Genomic DNA, 15,580 nt, shown 5'->3' with positions numbered 1-15,580 from the left:
TCGGGAATCCACATTTTTTCAGTCAGAAAAAAAAGTTGTGCTGGAAAATGTCCAGCCAGCTCTACACCACCACATTCATCGCAAGGCAACTGGAAGAGATAGTTGGCATCTGCCCCTTTTATTCTCAAGTCACATTAATTTGTCCTGCTATATTGTAAGGTGGTTTTTTGTTTGTTTGTTTATTTATTAGATTGTTTACAAATACACGTGCTCTCAGCCTCCAGACTCCAATTCTTCTATATTCTGGTGTTTTTAAAATAAGTGCTGCCCTGCTGTCTGTGAGAGAATGGTAACAATATAAATACTGTCTAATGCCTTTTGTCTTTCTCTCAGTTCCCCCCTCCTCCTTCTACTTTTTTTTTTCTTTTTCCCCCTCATCTTTTGTATGGTTACAGAGGGAAGGTCTCCTAGGTTGTCCTTGCCGAGGTGGCAGCACTCTGTCAGGCTGTCAAACTTATCTCCTAATAGCTATGAAGAGTGTGTGCTCAAAGAAAGGGAAAACCGAAATGCATAGCCTTCAGTTGTCTCAAAAACACATTTTTCATTACCCAACAAAGAGGTGTGGAGGGTAAGGCTATGGTATCATTACTTTGGTGGTTGTGACACCAGTAATGCTTTCTTTCATGTTGTTTTAGTAGGTATGATCTTTTTCCTACTTTAGAGGTATTGCTTCTTTGTGTTGAACCCCAATCCATAAATATGTTTTAGCCTCAAATGGCAATAGTCTGAGGTAACAGGGGCCAGACAAGGGTACAGAGAACTCAGCTTGGATTTGTTGTTGCTAACCTGCTGTGGAAGGCACCTTTTCTATTGCTCCTTTTGTCTTTCCTGAACTGTACAGATTTTTATGTTTTTAAGTGGCCTACACAATGAAGCCCCAATATTGCTTGCAGTGGGACCACTGATTGAGCTTGGGAACATAGGCGACTGAGGCTTTTTTGCCCCAGGACCTTCCTGCTCACATAAGGACTTGCATTTAGCAGTGCCCTATCCCCATGAGCGGTTTCTTTCTTCTCAGTGATAGGAAAAGCAGAAATAATCCTACTCTCAGCAGTTTTGGGATTACAGGCAAAAATTGAGTTCCTTGATGTATGACCGTGTAGGGATATTAATCTTTTCCCTGTTGCCTGTTGTCTGTCATCTCTGTTTTACCAGCAATATCCTTTTGACCCCGCTACAAGGGTAACTTGTTATTAACGTTGTCTTTGCAGCAGACGCTCAGTATGCAGATGACAGCTCCAACAATTTTTGTTACAGGGCTTATTCGGGGTGTTATTGAATGTGATACTCAAAATTAGTTTCAGCAGCAAAGGATTTTTTTATTTTATGTATTTTTTGTCAAGATGTGCCTCGTGCTTGTTTCCCCATCACTCGCAAAGTGGAGAAATTCAGAGCAGGTTCTGTTCAGCAGAGTATGGGCTCTTTGTTGTGCATTGCTGAGACAGATAGCTCAGCATGAGGCCACCAGGAAGTTTTGATATGATCCCTTTGCTGGGCAGATGGTGTTTGAATCATTTCAAGTGTTTTGTAGTTTTACAGACTGGTCAGAAGTTGCCGAGAGTTAAAATGAAATCACTGTATAAGCCATTTTAATTTTTTATTAGTGGATTTCTGTTTCTCCCAGTATGCTGTGGGTTAGCACACGGCTTCAAAAGCAGATTTAACACCTGCACAAAGAAACAAAAATATTACAGTACAAAGAAGAATGGGAGAAAAGTTCATGAGATGACAAAAATAATAAAATGCAATGTGAGTATTCTATGAGCTATACTTTAGAGTGAAATAAAATAGCATAACCTTTTGTGCATTTTTTTTATTTGTAAAAATGGTTATATGAAAAGCTGCTTTTGATATTCCTGCAGTCCTATGAGGCAGTTTTTCCCTTGAAATTTGGAAAAAGTGGCGGTCATACAACTGACTACAAAATAGGCAGTCCCATTTAAAATGTTTCCTGCTGTGATATTTTAAGTAGAGGTGGAACAGTAGCTATGTTTTATTTCTATCTTTCGAGAATAAAGAAAGACTGCAGAGAAAATATTTACTGGTCTCCTCCTTATATAGCTCAGTTAAGATGTGCTGGTGACTTTGAAATGCTTTTCTCCTGCTGTAGTTGAAAGTGAATCAAGCCTATTAATGGGGATATTGGTCTCTCGAAACTCAGTGACATACTGCAACACGTTCTGAGATGTATTATCCACAGAGATCAGAGATACTGTAGTCCATCTCCACTTTAATTGTGATGTGTTCATTTCCATTTTCCTGTCAGACAACAAGGGATATCCTGTAAAGAATAGGGCCATTTTTGTACATCTATTTGTACTTCGGTGACTTTAAATCTAAATCTGCACTCTCCACAGTAACAGATTCAAGGGAAAAACATAGCAAAGTGTAAGCAGGCTTTGGTCTTTGATAGATGCTGTCTGAAAGAGTATCTCTTATAGGAGAAGCTGTTAATAGGATGGCCTTTTTTTTTTCTACTTTCTTCTATATAGGTAATGTAAATAGGTTCGTATCTTATAGCTAGGACTAATTTCATTGTATACTACTAGCATTTGCAAATGCCTCACATTGTGAAAATCCATTTTCAGTTGTGTATGAGATTGTCAAACCTTATCTGCTTGTTCTGAAAGGTGTCTGCCTCAGATTTTAATGAAAAATGTAGCCAACATGGTTCAGCGGCTGCTAAGAGTGAAGTTAGATGTAAATACCATTTTGCTGTGCTTAAAAAAAAAAAAAAAGCTGAAGTTTCTCTGAACAGCTCTTATGCCCTTGTACTTCTGAAGTGGGATTTGAAATCCCTTTGGGGAATAGTCTTTGGTGGTTTTTTTGGTGGTGGTGGTGATGTTTTTTTGCCATCTTCATGATTATCCACCCCAACTGGCCAAGTTAGAGGCCAAAACCCACAGTTTGCACATGCTCTGTAAGGAGTTTCTAGAGCTTTGCAGGTTAATATCTGAAGGTTCAGTAAGCTCTGAGCATGCTTCAACCTGAGCTGTGAAGGGTTTTCTTCATAGCCCTAGCTCTCAGCAGGTAAAGCCAGGACCTACTCGTAGGACATGATGAGCTAAAGCAGCTCCAACTTTTTTGTGTCTGAGGTAGTTCTCAGGGAGTGGGTTCGGGGACTCTACGTCACACTGCAGAGATGTGCTTTCAGCCTTGGCACTGGGTAAAGCAGACAAAGGCATTTTGTCTGAGCTTTGACCCAGGACGACTCCTTACCATATGTTGAACAAGACAGAGCTGTAGTTGGAACAGGGCAGAGGTGTGTTTTTTTAAAGTATTTTTCAAAGGAGCTAAATTAAAGAATAACTACTGTTTCCCTGGTTTTGGACCTGATTTTTTTTTTTTGACCTTGTTCTGGTAACTTCTCTTTTGAATGGGTAATATGTGCCAGGAATTGATTACAACTAAGCAGAAGTCTACCTGTCCAGGAAAACCATCAGTCTGCTTACATGAGGATCTTGTTATTTGGTGGCTTTTGGCCTGCTTTTTCACCTACTTGAGCAGCTTCCCTGCACTTCAGTGGAACCTTCTTTACCCTTGTGTTTCCAAACCCCTTCCAGCATTTCACATGTCTCACACAGAAATATTTCCACGTGGGCATGGGACGTGTGCAGGGAAGCTCCATAGGTTTGCTGAGGGAGACTCCTTTTCAGAACACAAACAGCCCTGGGAATCCTTCGTGTTAGGCTTTTCCTGTGCCTCTCAAGGGCATGCCCAGGCACCAGCATCAAAAGAAAAGAGGCAGAAATGATCAGCATTATCTGATTGTGTTGAGTCAGTTTTACCGAACCGTGCTGTGAAAACAAAATGTTCCTGCCCTCCTAGAGAAGGCAGTATCTCTGTTATTTAATGTGATTTTGAAGCAGATAATCTGTGTAAAGTTTGCTTTGTTGCTTATTGCCCAAAGATTCTTCTCTTTGCTTTTGCTCCCTTGTGTGGCAGCAGGAAAATCTGTACATAGGCTGGATTTTTGGTGTTCCATTAATTTTATGGATGCCTTTATTCAGTTTCTCTCTTAATTTCTGTGTTACTTTACCCACTGAAATCAACAATGTGAGAGACTCTCTGGACCTGGGTAGCTCTGGATCAGGTCATTTTATTAAAAAAGCAGGTGTAGAGATACAGAAGTTGTTATGTCATTGGGACGTGCGTATTTTTCCTTGCTAGCTGGTGGTGTTTCAATATAACAGGTGCTTCATTAATGGCTAAAGTGAATAAAATATTTGCGCAGATTTCCTGTCCTGTGGAGGAGTTATATCAAAATGAAATTTCTACTGAAAGGAGCAGGCTTCTGAACAGCCCGTGTCCGTTGCAGAGCACTGTTCTTTTTAAGAAGGAGTGGGCTGCCAAGAGCTGTTAGGACGTACAGTAGCTTTCCAACTCTATTTCTAGCAGTGGATGTTTCTAGTAGCTAGAGGGGAGGCAGCACATTCTGTGTGTTGGTTCCTGTTTCGATTAATTACAAGTCCAAACTAAGGAATTTAAGAGACACAGAAATGTCCTTGACTGATATCCAAGTTATTGGCTGCTTTGGTCACAGATCAGGTTTTTCCATGCCAACTGCAGAAAACACGGAAGTCAAGAGTCTTCCCTGATGAAGCTGGCACACCAAGGTTATTTGCAACGCTGTCATAGGTACCTCTGCTTTCTTCTACTTCAGCGGTAATTCAGAGGGTCATATTCCTACCCATGCAAAGCGTAACCTGCACAAGTTAAGGCCCGCTAAGCAGGAGTCCCAGTGTTTCATTCCAGTAAGCGTATAAATATTTATACCACCCCAGGCTTCCTTTCATGCTGAAAAAAAAAAGGTAGTGCTTGTCTGCTGTTAAAATATATTACCCGGGAGATAAATGGCCTATCTCCGTAGGAGAAAGATAGATGAGAGCACTGGAAACTTGACCGTAATAGTGGTCAAAAGATCTGCCAAGTCCAGAGGGCTTTCCTGCTTGCTCAAAGTGCCTGCCAGTAAGTAGCATAGAGGTTGATAGTGGTGTGTTTAGCTATCAAGAGGTGAGATGATTAATTAAAAGCTGTAATAAATGTGAAATAAACATTCCTAGGATGTGTGTAGCGTAGGAGCAAATGGTGCTTTTGAAGAGAAAACTGAGGTATGGGAGAGTCTGGGCAAGTGACTTGCTCAAGGCCACGTACAGAGGGAGACAACGATTAACCTCTACAACACCTCTGGTGTTCTTCACTCTACTGACGTGCCTCTGCAAACCCACAAATGCAAACATAAAAATCCAAAGTAAAGTAAATGCCAAGTAGGCAGCATCAGGAGGCTCTGAGCTGAGGTGCCAGTGTCACCCACCTGAGCCTGAGCTGTGATTCTGCCACTGAACTACAGCAGTGCCCTGGGGTGGCCTCTCATCTTTCCACCCGTAAAGGGGGAGAGATGGCAACCCTGAGCTCCTGTGCTCCTTCGAGGCTGGTGCAGGCTACTTAAGGCTGTGTAATGGTCTGGAAAAGTGCTGGCAGGTTTCATTGTTAATTGACAGTATGATGAAAATGTCACTTGAGTCAGCATGCTGACTTTTAGGGACTCAGCTAGGGTGCTGTCTTGCTCTTCGATACACGCTGCTGTCACTTGGGGGCCCCTGGCATCCTCGTCCTCATCTGCCACTGGCTGTAGATGGAGCACGCTGAGAGCAGCCTGGTTGTATTCCAGCAAGAATTAATTATTTCACAAACCATTCAGGATTCCAATAAATGAAGCATGCCTTTATGTCGTTTCAGAATAATATCGGTAGTGAAATCAGAACTTGTAAAACTGGGAGAATACATAGCACTTGTCTTTGTGCTTTGCTTTGTTCAGGTTAATTGTTGTTGCTTGCAGTATGATTAAAGGGCCTGGCTGAACACAAAATTATGTCATGCATAAGTAGGGTTTTAATGAAGCAATAATTCTTCCCTTAAAGTGAAATTATTTATAACAGATGATAGCCAAATAAAGAAATTCCCTATCCCTCCCCTTTTATGGAAATAATTATTATACGTAATGAAAATCCAAATTGAACCTGACTGGCCTTAGTTTTGCACACTTTTTGTCCTTCCTGATAAAAGGGGTTGTTTTTTTACTCTTCCTTGAAATTGATAAAATGGGTAAGGACAAAAAGAAGAGCCTTATGAAAATCTCACCACTGGGGTGCTGTATGTAATTAATTTGCATATAGTTTTATATTTATAGAGGGATTTTTTTGGGAAATAATTCTGCTTGGTGGGATGTTAAAGCAGGAGCACTGTCTCCCAGAACAGACCATTGTAAACGTCCTTTCAGTACAATATAGCTTTCGCTCTCCCTGTGCTCGCTGTTGACTTGCAGCCAGCTGCTCCTATATGTAAATGGATATGGATACGCTTAAAACCCATTCCCATATAGATGCTTTGGACGAACACAGCAGCATCCTTTCACATGCGTGCCCCATATATGCTGCAGTTTGCCATGTCAGTGAGCACAGGGAGATGAGTATCGGGGCTGTCTTAGAGGATGCCAGAAGTAAGACAGAGAGAAATGGAGAGATGTATCTATTTGTATAAACCCCCTTGTTACTATATGGCTTTAATGCTCTGATTCTTGTTCTCGCGCTCCTCTTTCGCCGCCTCTTTCATTGCAGCTTTTCATATATGTAGGCAACAACAACAACAAAAAAAAACACGTCTGGTGAAATGGAAGATTACAATTATGCATCAGTATTCCTGTACCGTGTCTTCTCAGTACTGTCCCCTGGGAGCGTTACAATGAATATCTGACATTAATTGGCTCGGTACCTGTATGTCTGACCTTGCAGAAATTTCATAGATCAATTCTACGTGTTGTTTACTGATAAAGAAAACTTCTTCAGGGCAGGGGCTGCATCTTTGGACATGCCTGCACCCACTGACAACCAGAGGTGGCAGTCAGACTAAACCGGGTCTCAGAAATAAAATGATCGGAAAGGGGGGGGCAGTAAAGGGGTTTCTCTCCCTTGTGCTGCCAAGATGTGTTCCTCAGCAAATTTCAGGCTACTCGCAGTCTTGGTCGCTGCTGGGTACTGTGCACTTGACACACCCGTGCAGCAGCAGCAGCCTCCTGCTCGGCAGGGCCAGCCGCTTTGGGTGCTGGGGGCAGAAGGGGCCGGGCCCTCAGCCGAGCCTCAGCGGGACCTGCTGCCTGGCGGCTGGTCCCCGAGTTAAAAAGTTGCCCTAAAAGAAGGAGGGAGGGTTGCCCACGAAGCGTTTGGAGAGGGGCTTTTGTTGCGTGCCTACCCCACCGCTTTTATTGCCTTTGTTTCAGGGCGGGAGGGAAGCTGTGCACAACGCACACAGCCGGCACCGGAGCGCCGGGCAGCCCTCGGGCTCCCGTCCCCTGCTGCATTGGGCCGCTGGAAAATTAAATTTACCCCACCTCGGGGGCACAGAAACCCCACATCCCCCCGGGAACCAGCGCAGGGCGCTGCCCCAAAGGGACCCCCCGCCCCCCGTTAACCCCATCCTGCCATAGGGGCCGAGCCCCTCGGGCGGGCGCTGACCGCGACCTTTCCCTTTTTTTTCTCTGTCTCCCCCCCCCTTTTTTTTTTCTCTCTGTGTCACGGCAGGCGGAGGATGGAGGCGGCGGCGAGCGGGCTCGGGAGGAGGCCGGCGCGGCGCTGGTGCTGCGGAAGGTGTGGTCACGCAGCCCGGCCCCCGAGCGGCGCGGGAGGTAAGGACGGGGCTGAGCCGGGCTCCGGGAGCGCTGTGCCGGGCCGGGCCGGGCCGGGCCGGGCTGAGCCGGGCTCCGCTCCGCTCCCAGGCGGCGGCGGCCCCCGGCCCGGGGCGCTGCGGGGCCGTGCGGGGCCGTGCGGGGCCATGGGCAGCGGCAGGGCGCGGGTGCCCGAGGCGCTGGCGGGGGAGCGGCCGCTGCCCACCTTCGACGTGCCCTACTTCAAGTACATCGACGAGGAGGACGAGGAGGACGAGTGGAGCAGCCGCTCGCAGTCCTCCACCGAGGATGACTCCGGGGACTCTCTGCTTTCCGACAGGTACGTGGTGGTGGCGGGGACGCCGGAGAAGATTTTGGAGCATCTCCTGAGCGACCTGCACTTGGAAGCGGCGCAGGACAAAGACACCGGTAAGGAGCGAGCCCCGACGGGACCCCCGGCCCTGGGGAGCGCTCCCGGGACGGGAACGGGGGGGAACGGGGGGGGGGCGGCCCCGGGTACCCGCGGCTGGAAGCCGGCTGCAGCCTTTTGGGCACCCGCCGTGCAAACCGGGGGAGCAAAGAGAGGGCAACGAGAGCCTGCGGTCACCGGGAGGCGCAGCTCAGCAGCAGGCGGCTTGTGCATAGCTTGCTGTTCGCGGCTGTAACCGCACAAGATGTGCCCTGAGCCCTAAAGCATCCCCCGGACCACTCGGTGAGCGCTGCAGCCTCGCTGTGCTCCCCCCGAGTGCTTCGGCACGTTTTCCGTTTCATAAAGGCGGCTTCTAAATTTTCTCATACGCCAGGATAACGGCGTGTGCTGCCTGATGCTTTCTACTCGGGTGTCTTCAGCCGGAGCCTGTAATTTGTTCCAGCCTGGAGCAATTATTATATTGATCGGGCTACTTGACATGCAGTTTAATTTTCAGCTGGATCGCTTGGCTATACGCACAGCTTGCTGTCACCAGGGCTGCTGTGGCAGTTTGTCAGAAGTGCCTGCAACATGCAATTCCTAGCTAGTTTGAATGGAAGTGGCCGGGCTGCTGAGACTTGCAGAGGTCCCAAAATCACCAGGCTGGTGAGATTTGCAGAGATCCCAAATTCTGAAGAGCCAAGGAAGAGCTGGCTGGAAATAGAGCCCGGCGTTTGGCCGTTCCCAACAGGGTTAAAATGCATACTCCTGATGCCTGTATATCTCTCCCTCTACAAATGAGATTACCGAGAATAAACACAATTTAATCCTTTTAAGTGACTGAAAATATAAATAACATCTGTGATTCCCAGAGGAACGTCAGGACTGGGTCCTCAGAACAAGCCATTAGTTTAATGTGGGACAATAGGCATATTCCTGGCAAAGATGAATGGATGCCCCGAAGAAATATATAGAGTGTCTGGTGGCGATATTATTATGATATTCCTCGTGCTGCTTTTGTCTGCCTAGACATTAATATTTAGTGCAGAGAGAGGCTCTGATTGTTTCGCTTCCAGAGATGCGGTCAGTCCAGCTCTGTGATTTACTTGAGCCAGCTCTTTGCAGCGCAGTGAGGGTCCTTCGTTGACCCCTTAAGGTCAAATGTTGGATGCAGAATAAGTTCCTCCATGAATGTTTATCACCTGCACATTGACGGACATCAGCGACCCGCCCTTACGGACTGCTCCAGCTTCTTTTGTAAGCTCATAATCTTGCCAGAAAACAATGAGATTTTCACTAGTGTCCTACATTATATTTCAGGGGTTTAAAATACAAAGCGCTCCTTACAAAAAGCATTAGGTGCTGAACGTATCCTCACATTTACTACCTTTTCTTTTTTTCCCCTCTTTGCTCTCTCTCCCTCCCATCACCGGGAGGCAGTTCATAAACCTGTTCTTATTGTTAGGGAGAGGGGCTGGTAAAGTGCCCTCCAAACAAATGCTAAAGCCGCTACTTGACTGGTTGTTAGCAGATGGCAGTGTATTTAGAGGCTGATTGGCTTCTCCTCACCTCTTCGTGCCTTATCACATCTCCTTTGAGAAAGAAGCAATTAGTTCTGCTGTGTCCAGGATTAGCTGGATCCGAGGGATGCAACAAGGTAGTTGTGGTTTCTTTTTTTTTTTGCCACCACAAGGAAGTGTGGTAAACCTTGCCCGGTGGCCCTCCAATTTCTTGTGTAGTTTGTTTTTTTTTTTTTTTTTTTTTTTGTCTGGCTTTATTCATCTGGTAATATAGAATGTCTTCAAAATAAAACCCTTCAGGAGTTATGTTTCCCAGTGTTTGTGAGGTGGGTGATGGTTTTGATCAGTCTGTTCTGCAGACTGGGTAGCAACTGATGTAAAGGGGTATGGGATATTGGCTGTATAGTGAGCACATGCACATCTTTGCATGTGCACCTGAAGGCATCCTTCTGCTGTTTATCTGCTTGGATTTGCTGTCCTTTGTAGGTAATTTTTGTAGTTCCAGGCAGGCCCATCTCAGAGGATGGTTGAGTTGCAGGGTCCTGTAAGTTTGTGTCTTCACAGGCATGGCTTTATGGAACATAAAAGGACAATGTTGTTGTACCCAGCTGCTGCTCCCGCTGTCGGTTTTCCAGTTGCAGGATGACTTCCTTGGCCTCCTGTTTTCCCTGCAGCCCCCAGCCGGGTTTGCTTATTTGTGCTGTATGGAATATGGGAAAGAGCAGTGGTCACATATGCTTGTGCATATGGGGCTGTTGTTCTGTTTGACCCTTTGCACTGATTCCCAGGGAGGGGTGTTCTGCATGTTTTCGTTCCCACCTTTTGTATAGCAAATGATAAGAGCAGCTCTCAGTGGTCATAACAGCAAATATCCTCTGTCCCCTGGGGCTAACGTGGTCACAGAGCACCGCTTTTTGTAAACACTGACATGGCTGAATGATGCTCCACGTATTGCTTCCAGCCACACTCCATTTCCTAGGCCAAGTCAGCAGGTAGCTGTTTGTTTTTTGCTGGGAGATTAAAGGGGAGCTTTGGGGCTGGTCTGGAGTAAATTTAACTGTGGGCCAGCCCAGGCCTCAAGGCTCCCTTCAGCTGCCACTAAAACTGTAGTAAGATACCTTAAAAATTCCTCTTTCACAAGAGCTGCCAAAATAAAGAGTTGGGGGCACCTTCTCTCACCCAGCCTGAAGAGATTGAACACTGTTAACAGCAACTGAGGATGCTAAAGGGACATTGCAATGTGCACACTCAGACTAGCCTGTAGCTCTGATGACTTCTGCTGGCAAGGATGTCTTGAAAGCCTGAGGTCTGCAAGACTCTTCAAACTTTTGTACCTAGTAACTGGTTAATGACGGGTTTTTGGAGATGTCTATATTAGGCTTATATGTGAGTTTCTCTGGCATCATCTTAAACTGGGACTTGTAGTTTAAGATGATGCCACAACAAACCTACAGTCCTCCATCTCAAAGGGAGAAAGTTTTCATCTCGTTGAGTTGCTATAACCTGTCATGTACCCCCAAAGAAAGCTGTTCTTTTTGTTTCCTACTGTGAGAGAGCTGAAAATTTTTCTGTTTTTGTAACTAACAACTTTTTTGAATCATTTCTGATTGTTGGAGTCACTGGGGGTGTCTGCTGAGTGCATAGTTTAGAGGGCAGTTGGAAGTTTTAAGAGTTGAACAGTGAGGCCCTTCGTATATGTCAATATCCAGGCAGAAAATGCTAGGCATACCTCCTGGCTAATCCTCATCAACGATGAGGACTTGAACGAGTAATCTCTGAGCGGCCAAATCTTAGCGTCTCAGGATCTCTAATCCCTTCCTGATAACTACAACACTTTAAAAATTGTTGTCTTTTCCTGCAAAAGCTTTTCTTTCCTGGACATGAGCAGCATTTCCTTCCCTGGATATTATCTCATCTAGTCTTTGATTATCCTCTGCCTGGTTGCTATTCAGACATACCATCCTGCCTCAGAGTGATTGCATTCAATGTTTGATGGCCTCTGGAATGACCCAGTGCTGGTACTTCCCCAGGCCTGCCTGCATCCCACGGGCCATTTCCCTCCATCCACTGGACCATCTCTCTCAAGCAGCTTAAGCTGAACATTGCTGAAACAAAACATAATCTCCCCTCATCATGTCAAATGACACTACCTTCCTTTTAACTGCCTACTATGGGATTCATTTTTGGGGAGTGAGTAGGGAGAAAAGACTGATCAGTGAAGGTCTTTGAGGGCAAGAAGCAGTGGGAGATTTGTAGAAAGGATGTAAAAGAGGAATGGTGTGACTGGAGCAACGTGATGGTGTCCATCTTAACTGATGGATCTTTTTAATGGGCTCAGTGAAAGGGATTGTGGCGAGAGGAGAGGCATGATACTGTTGTCAGATAGGCTATTGCAGAAATTAGGATGGCAGGTGAAGAAGACCTGGAGAAGGGTTAATGGGACAGAAAAAGAGGATGAATCCTCATGACCTAGCTCAAATAGGTATGGAAAAGTGTAATCTGAATGTCTTCAGAATAGGAGAGGAAAAGAGTAATGACCTTTCTACCATGCTGTGCCATTTTATTTGGGGCTGTAGATGGTCCTGGGATTAGTGGGAACTCTCTCCTCACACAGAAGCAGTTGCAGATTTCAGATCATAACCTAGCATGCATGAGATGCTCTCAGACCATGCCTTTTTGTACTGGAAGTGCTACCTTATTTAGGTTACCTTTGTTTAATCCATTGCTTCTACACTTGGACCAAATACAGTGCTTTGATGTTGGGTAAGGCACCCTCTGAGGAACTGTGTGTGACGTTTTAGGAGAATGGTACTTACTGTCTTATACAAGCAGATGTAGTCAGAGAGCTGCTAAATGGTCCTGCCAAAAAGGGTTACAGCGCTGCCTCTCTCAGGTATTGTCATTTATTTAATAATCCTAGAAAAAGTCTGATTGCTTGTTGTTTCTTTGTTGTAAAGAATGCTTTTGCTCACTGTGCCTTGTTCCTGATGAGTAAAAGGTGTCGTAAAAGGTGTACTCCTGTGACTGCCACAAAATCAACATGAATATATCTCATGCATGGGGACTAATGTCAAGGAGAGTAAATATTTGCCTAACGGTTTGTGATCCGATTTTCCAGCTTTTAAGATGGTGAGAATAACAGTCTGCTGGCTGTACCTCTCTCTAGTTATTTGTACTGAAATGCTGTCTGTCATCATTCTGACTGATTTTGTAAACTTTTCCCCAAAGTCTTGGGAAAAGTGGGTGAACTGAGGTGACTAAATGCATATTACTGCCATGCCCATATTGAGGAACAGGAGTTTAGCAGAGTTAACGTGCAAGGAGCAACGTCAGTGTGACAAGAGCAGAAAGCTGAAGCAATCGTTTATCTCGGTGTTCAGTGCGAGGGAACTCGGGGAGGTTCCCGGGCAGGACCATTTCTTCATGCACAATGAGTCTAAGCTGTCTCAAATTGAAGTGTCAGTAGAAGTAGGTTTAGAATAAATCAATAAAATGAATAGTTACAAATCACTGGGATCAGACGTTACTCCCCAAAGACTTCTAAAGGAACTCAGATATGAAATTGCTGAACTCCTAACAGTGCTGTGTAATCTATCATATAAATCAGCTTCAGTGGCAGAGGAAGGTGGGAAATGTGATGCCAATTAAAAGAAATGGTCCTATTTGGGGAGCATCTAAGCAATAAGGTTGTCATTTTACCAATCCATTATTCCAGCATAAACTGACGCTACAGCTGAAAGCAGCGGCTCAGTCTTCCACAGCCACTCGTTCCTGCTGCCGCACTGATCCCTCTGCCGGTCCAGCCTTCTATGGATCCTGGCTGACACCAACCCAGGAAATACTAAATTACTGGTTTTAAGACTGATCATTTTCCTGATCCACTGAATTTGTCAAAGGTACAAGTTTTGTCCCTGCCACAAGGGAGAGAGCTGCACAGAGTGGGAAAGAAGTGAGGGCAGCAGGAGGGAAGGACCTGTCCCTCTAGCAGCCGCACTTACTTATAGGAGTTGAAATTATATGCCGAACTGCAGCCTCAGATTATGGCTTTCCACTGGGAAATTGGGTAGCATTACCATACAAGCAGAAGGAAGAAATGCATGCAGGTTTATGGTGCTGAGGGAAAGGAAAGAGTAACTTGTCAGTGATCAAAATGGAGAGAAGTTGCTGCTGGAAACTGGGGTGCTGCTGAGTGTGAGGTGAAAACTGAGGTAACAGAATGCACTAATAATGTTAACTGGTTGAGGATCTCATGATAAATGAAGCCATGCCTTCATCTTTGGTGGCCATGCAAGGTTATGTACTTGTATGCCCTATTACCCCTGCCTCTGACTGCCTGTTTGAGCAGTCACATCCTACCGTAGTACTGACAAGCTTTGCTGGGGTGTTTCTGCAAGGTAGGTTAGATCAGGAAGCAGATCCAACTCAAAAATAGCCTCATGAAAGTAATAAGAATTGGGCAATGTGGCACTGGGAATACGAGTTGGGAGTGGGCCCACTCAAACGAGCCCTGTGGCTGAAGAAAGATAAAAGGAGTAAAAGTCTGCACAACTGGGTGATGAAATTGCAGATGAGATTCAAGTTTGATAAATGCAAGGTAATGAATTCTCTAACATGGAGAAAAGGAAATCCTTATTATCCATATTCAGTGGAGGTGCTGAAATAGCAAGTACCATGCAGAAAATAGGTCTTTGGAGACAGTGTCGATAGTTCTTGGAAAATTTTGTTTAGCATTGATGAAAAAGGAAAATGATATTTGGGGCAATTAGGAAAGAAGACCAGCAAGAATCATAGTTACGCTATTGTATAACTCTATGGTATGTATACTATGGTTCCTTCTCTCATGGCTCAGAAAGGTTGTAAATGAACTAGAAAAAGCATGAAAGGGCAGCAAGGGTGAGTAGAAGTATAGATTAAATGTATCAGAGACTAAATAGTCTAGGGCTGTTCAGAATAAGAAAGCGGTATCTGTAAAGGAGGGGGTATGGTGCAGTCTATAAGACCATGGTTTACGTGGGGAAGGTGAATATGGAAAGATTATTCATCACTTCTTATAATTAGGAAGTGTTTTGTAATACAGTGAATTTTTTTGTTTTATAACTAGCAAGGAGCTTGTTGGTGGTGGTTGGTTTTTTGTTTTGTTTGTTCTTTAATATGATGCACAACTAAACTGTGAAACTCATTGTTGCGAGTATTTTGTGGAAACCAAGGTTTGGAAGGGTTTGAAAACAAATAAGGCATAGTCATAGCAAAAAATCCCAAACTGCAGTGATGTGAATATAACTTCTATTCGGGAAGTCTACACTGCCAGTTGCTGGAAGTTTGGAGGGTATAATGGAGAGAGAATGACAACTTGGTATTTGTCATTTTTCTGTATTTTTTTGTTGTATTTTTCTTCCTCTGGACATCCTCTATTGGCCCCTGTCCAAGACCTGTTTCTGTTTTTTGGGGATCCTTGATCTGACCAGGTGCTTTGCATGCAGCCCGTTGCAGTTTGCAATCAGTGGATCAGAATTTAAGGTTATATATACATTATAAGGCACTGGTTCCTGCAGCTGGTCAGCTGAGCAAGGTACCAGCTCAACTGGCAGCAGAGGGTGAGCAGTTTTCTGCTGAGTGTGCTGAACGGCCCATTGGTGCCTGGAGCTGGGACCAGGGAGGCAGTTGCCCTGGGCTGGGACCAAGGCACTGGCTTCTGCTCAAATGGGGAGACGTGACATCCTCCATTGGTCCACCTGGTCACCGTCATGTAGCCCATTCTTCTCTGATATTCTTGGTTTGACCTCGGGCCAAGTAGATGTATCGTCATAGGAAACTATCTTTTTCCCTTTTCTGGGGTTATTTTCTGCCACATTAGTGAGCTGAATCAGCCTGCAGAAGGAGTGTCGTGTCTGGGATTCACTACAGACAGCGTGTCACACGCTGCGGTGCCTAGGCTAATAGGAAATGCCAACAAGGGGAATGTGTCAAAGACACCGTCTCCTGGCAGGATTT

The 15,580-nt window shown here is 45.2% G+C and overlaps 1 protein-coding gene across 3 annotated transcripts in view; it reads left to right on the top strand.

Moving 5' to 3' along the window:
- The window catches only part of RAPGEF5 (Rap guanine nucleotide exchange factor 5), a 161,776-nt gene that overhangs the window by 90,372 nt on the left and 55,824 nt on the right, over positions 1-15,580 (top strand). For all 3 annotated transcript variants that reach the window (XM_048070208.2, XM_048070211.2, XM_048070209.2), the window contains 2 exons: positions 7,578-7,681; positions 8,001-8,089. In XM_048070208.2, coding sequence (XP_047926165.1) covers positions 7,578-7,681; positions 8,001-8,089 — 193 coding nt within the window. The remainder of the gene's footprint in view (positions 1-7,577; positions 7,682-8,000; positions 8,090-15,580) is intronic.

This window comes from Anser cygnoides, chromosome 2 (assembly GCF_040182565.1).
Source record: "Anser cygnoides isolate HZ-2024a breed goose chromosome 2, Taihu_goose_T2T_genome, whole genome shotgun sequence".
Classification (NCBI taxonomy): Eukaryota; Metazoa; Chordata; class Aves; order Anseriformes; family Anatidae; genus Anser; species Anser cygnoides.
This window is presented reverse-complemented; position numbering and strand designations above follow the sequence as displayed.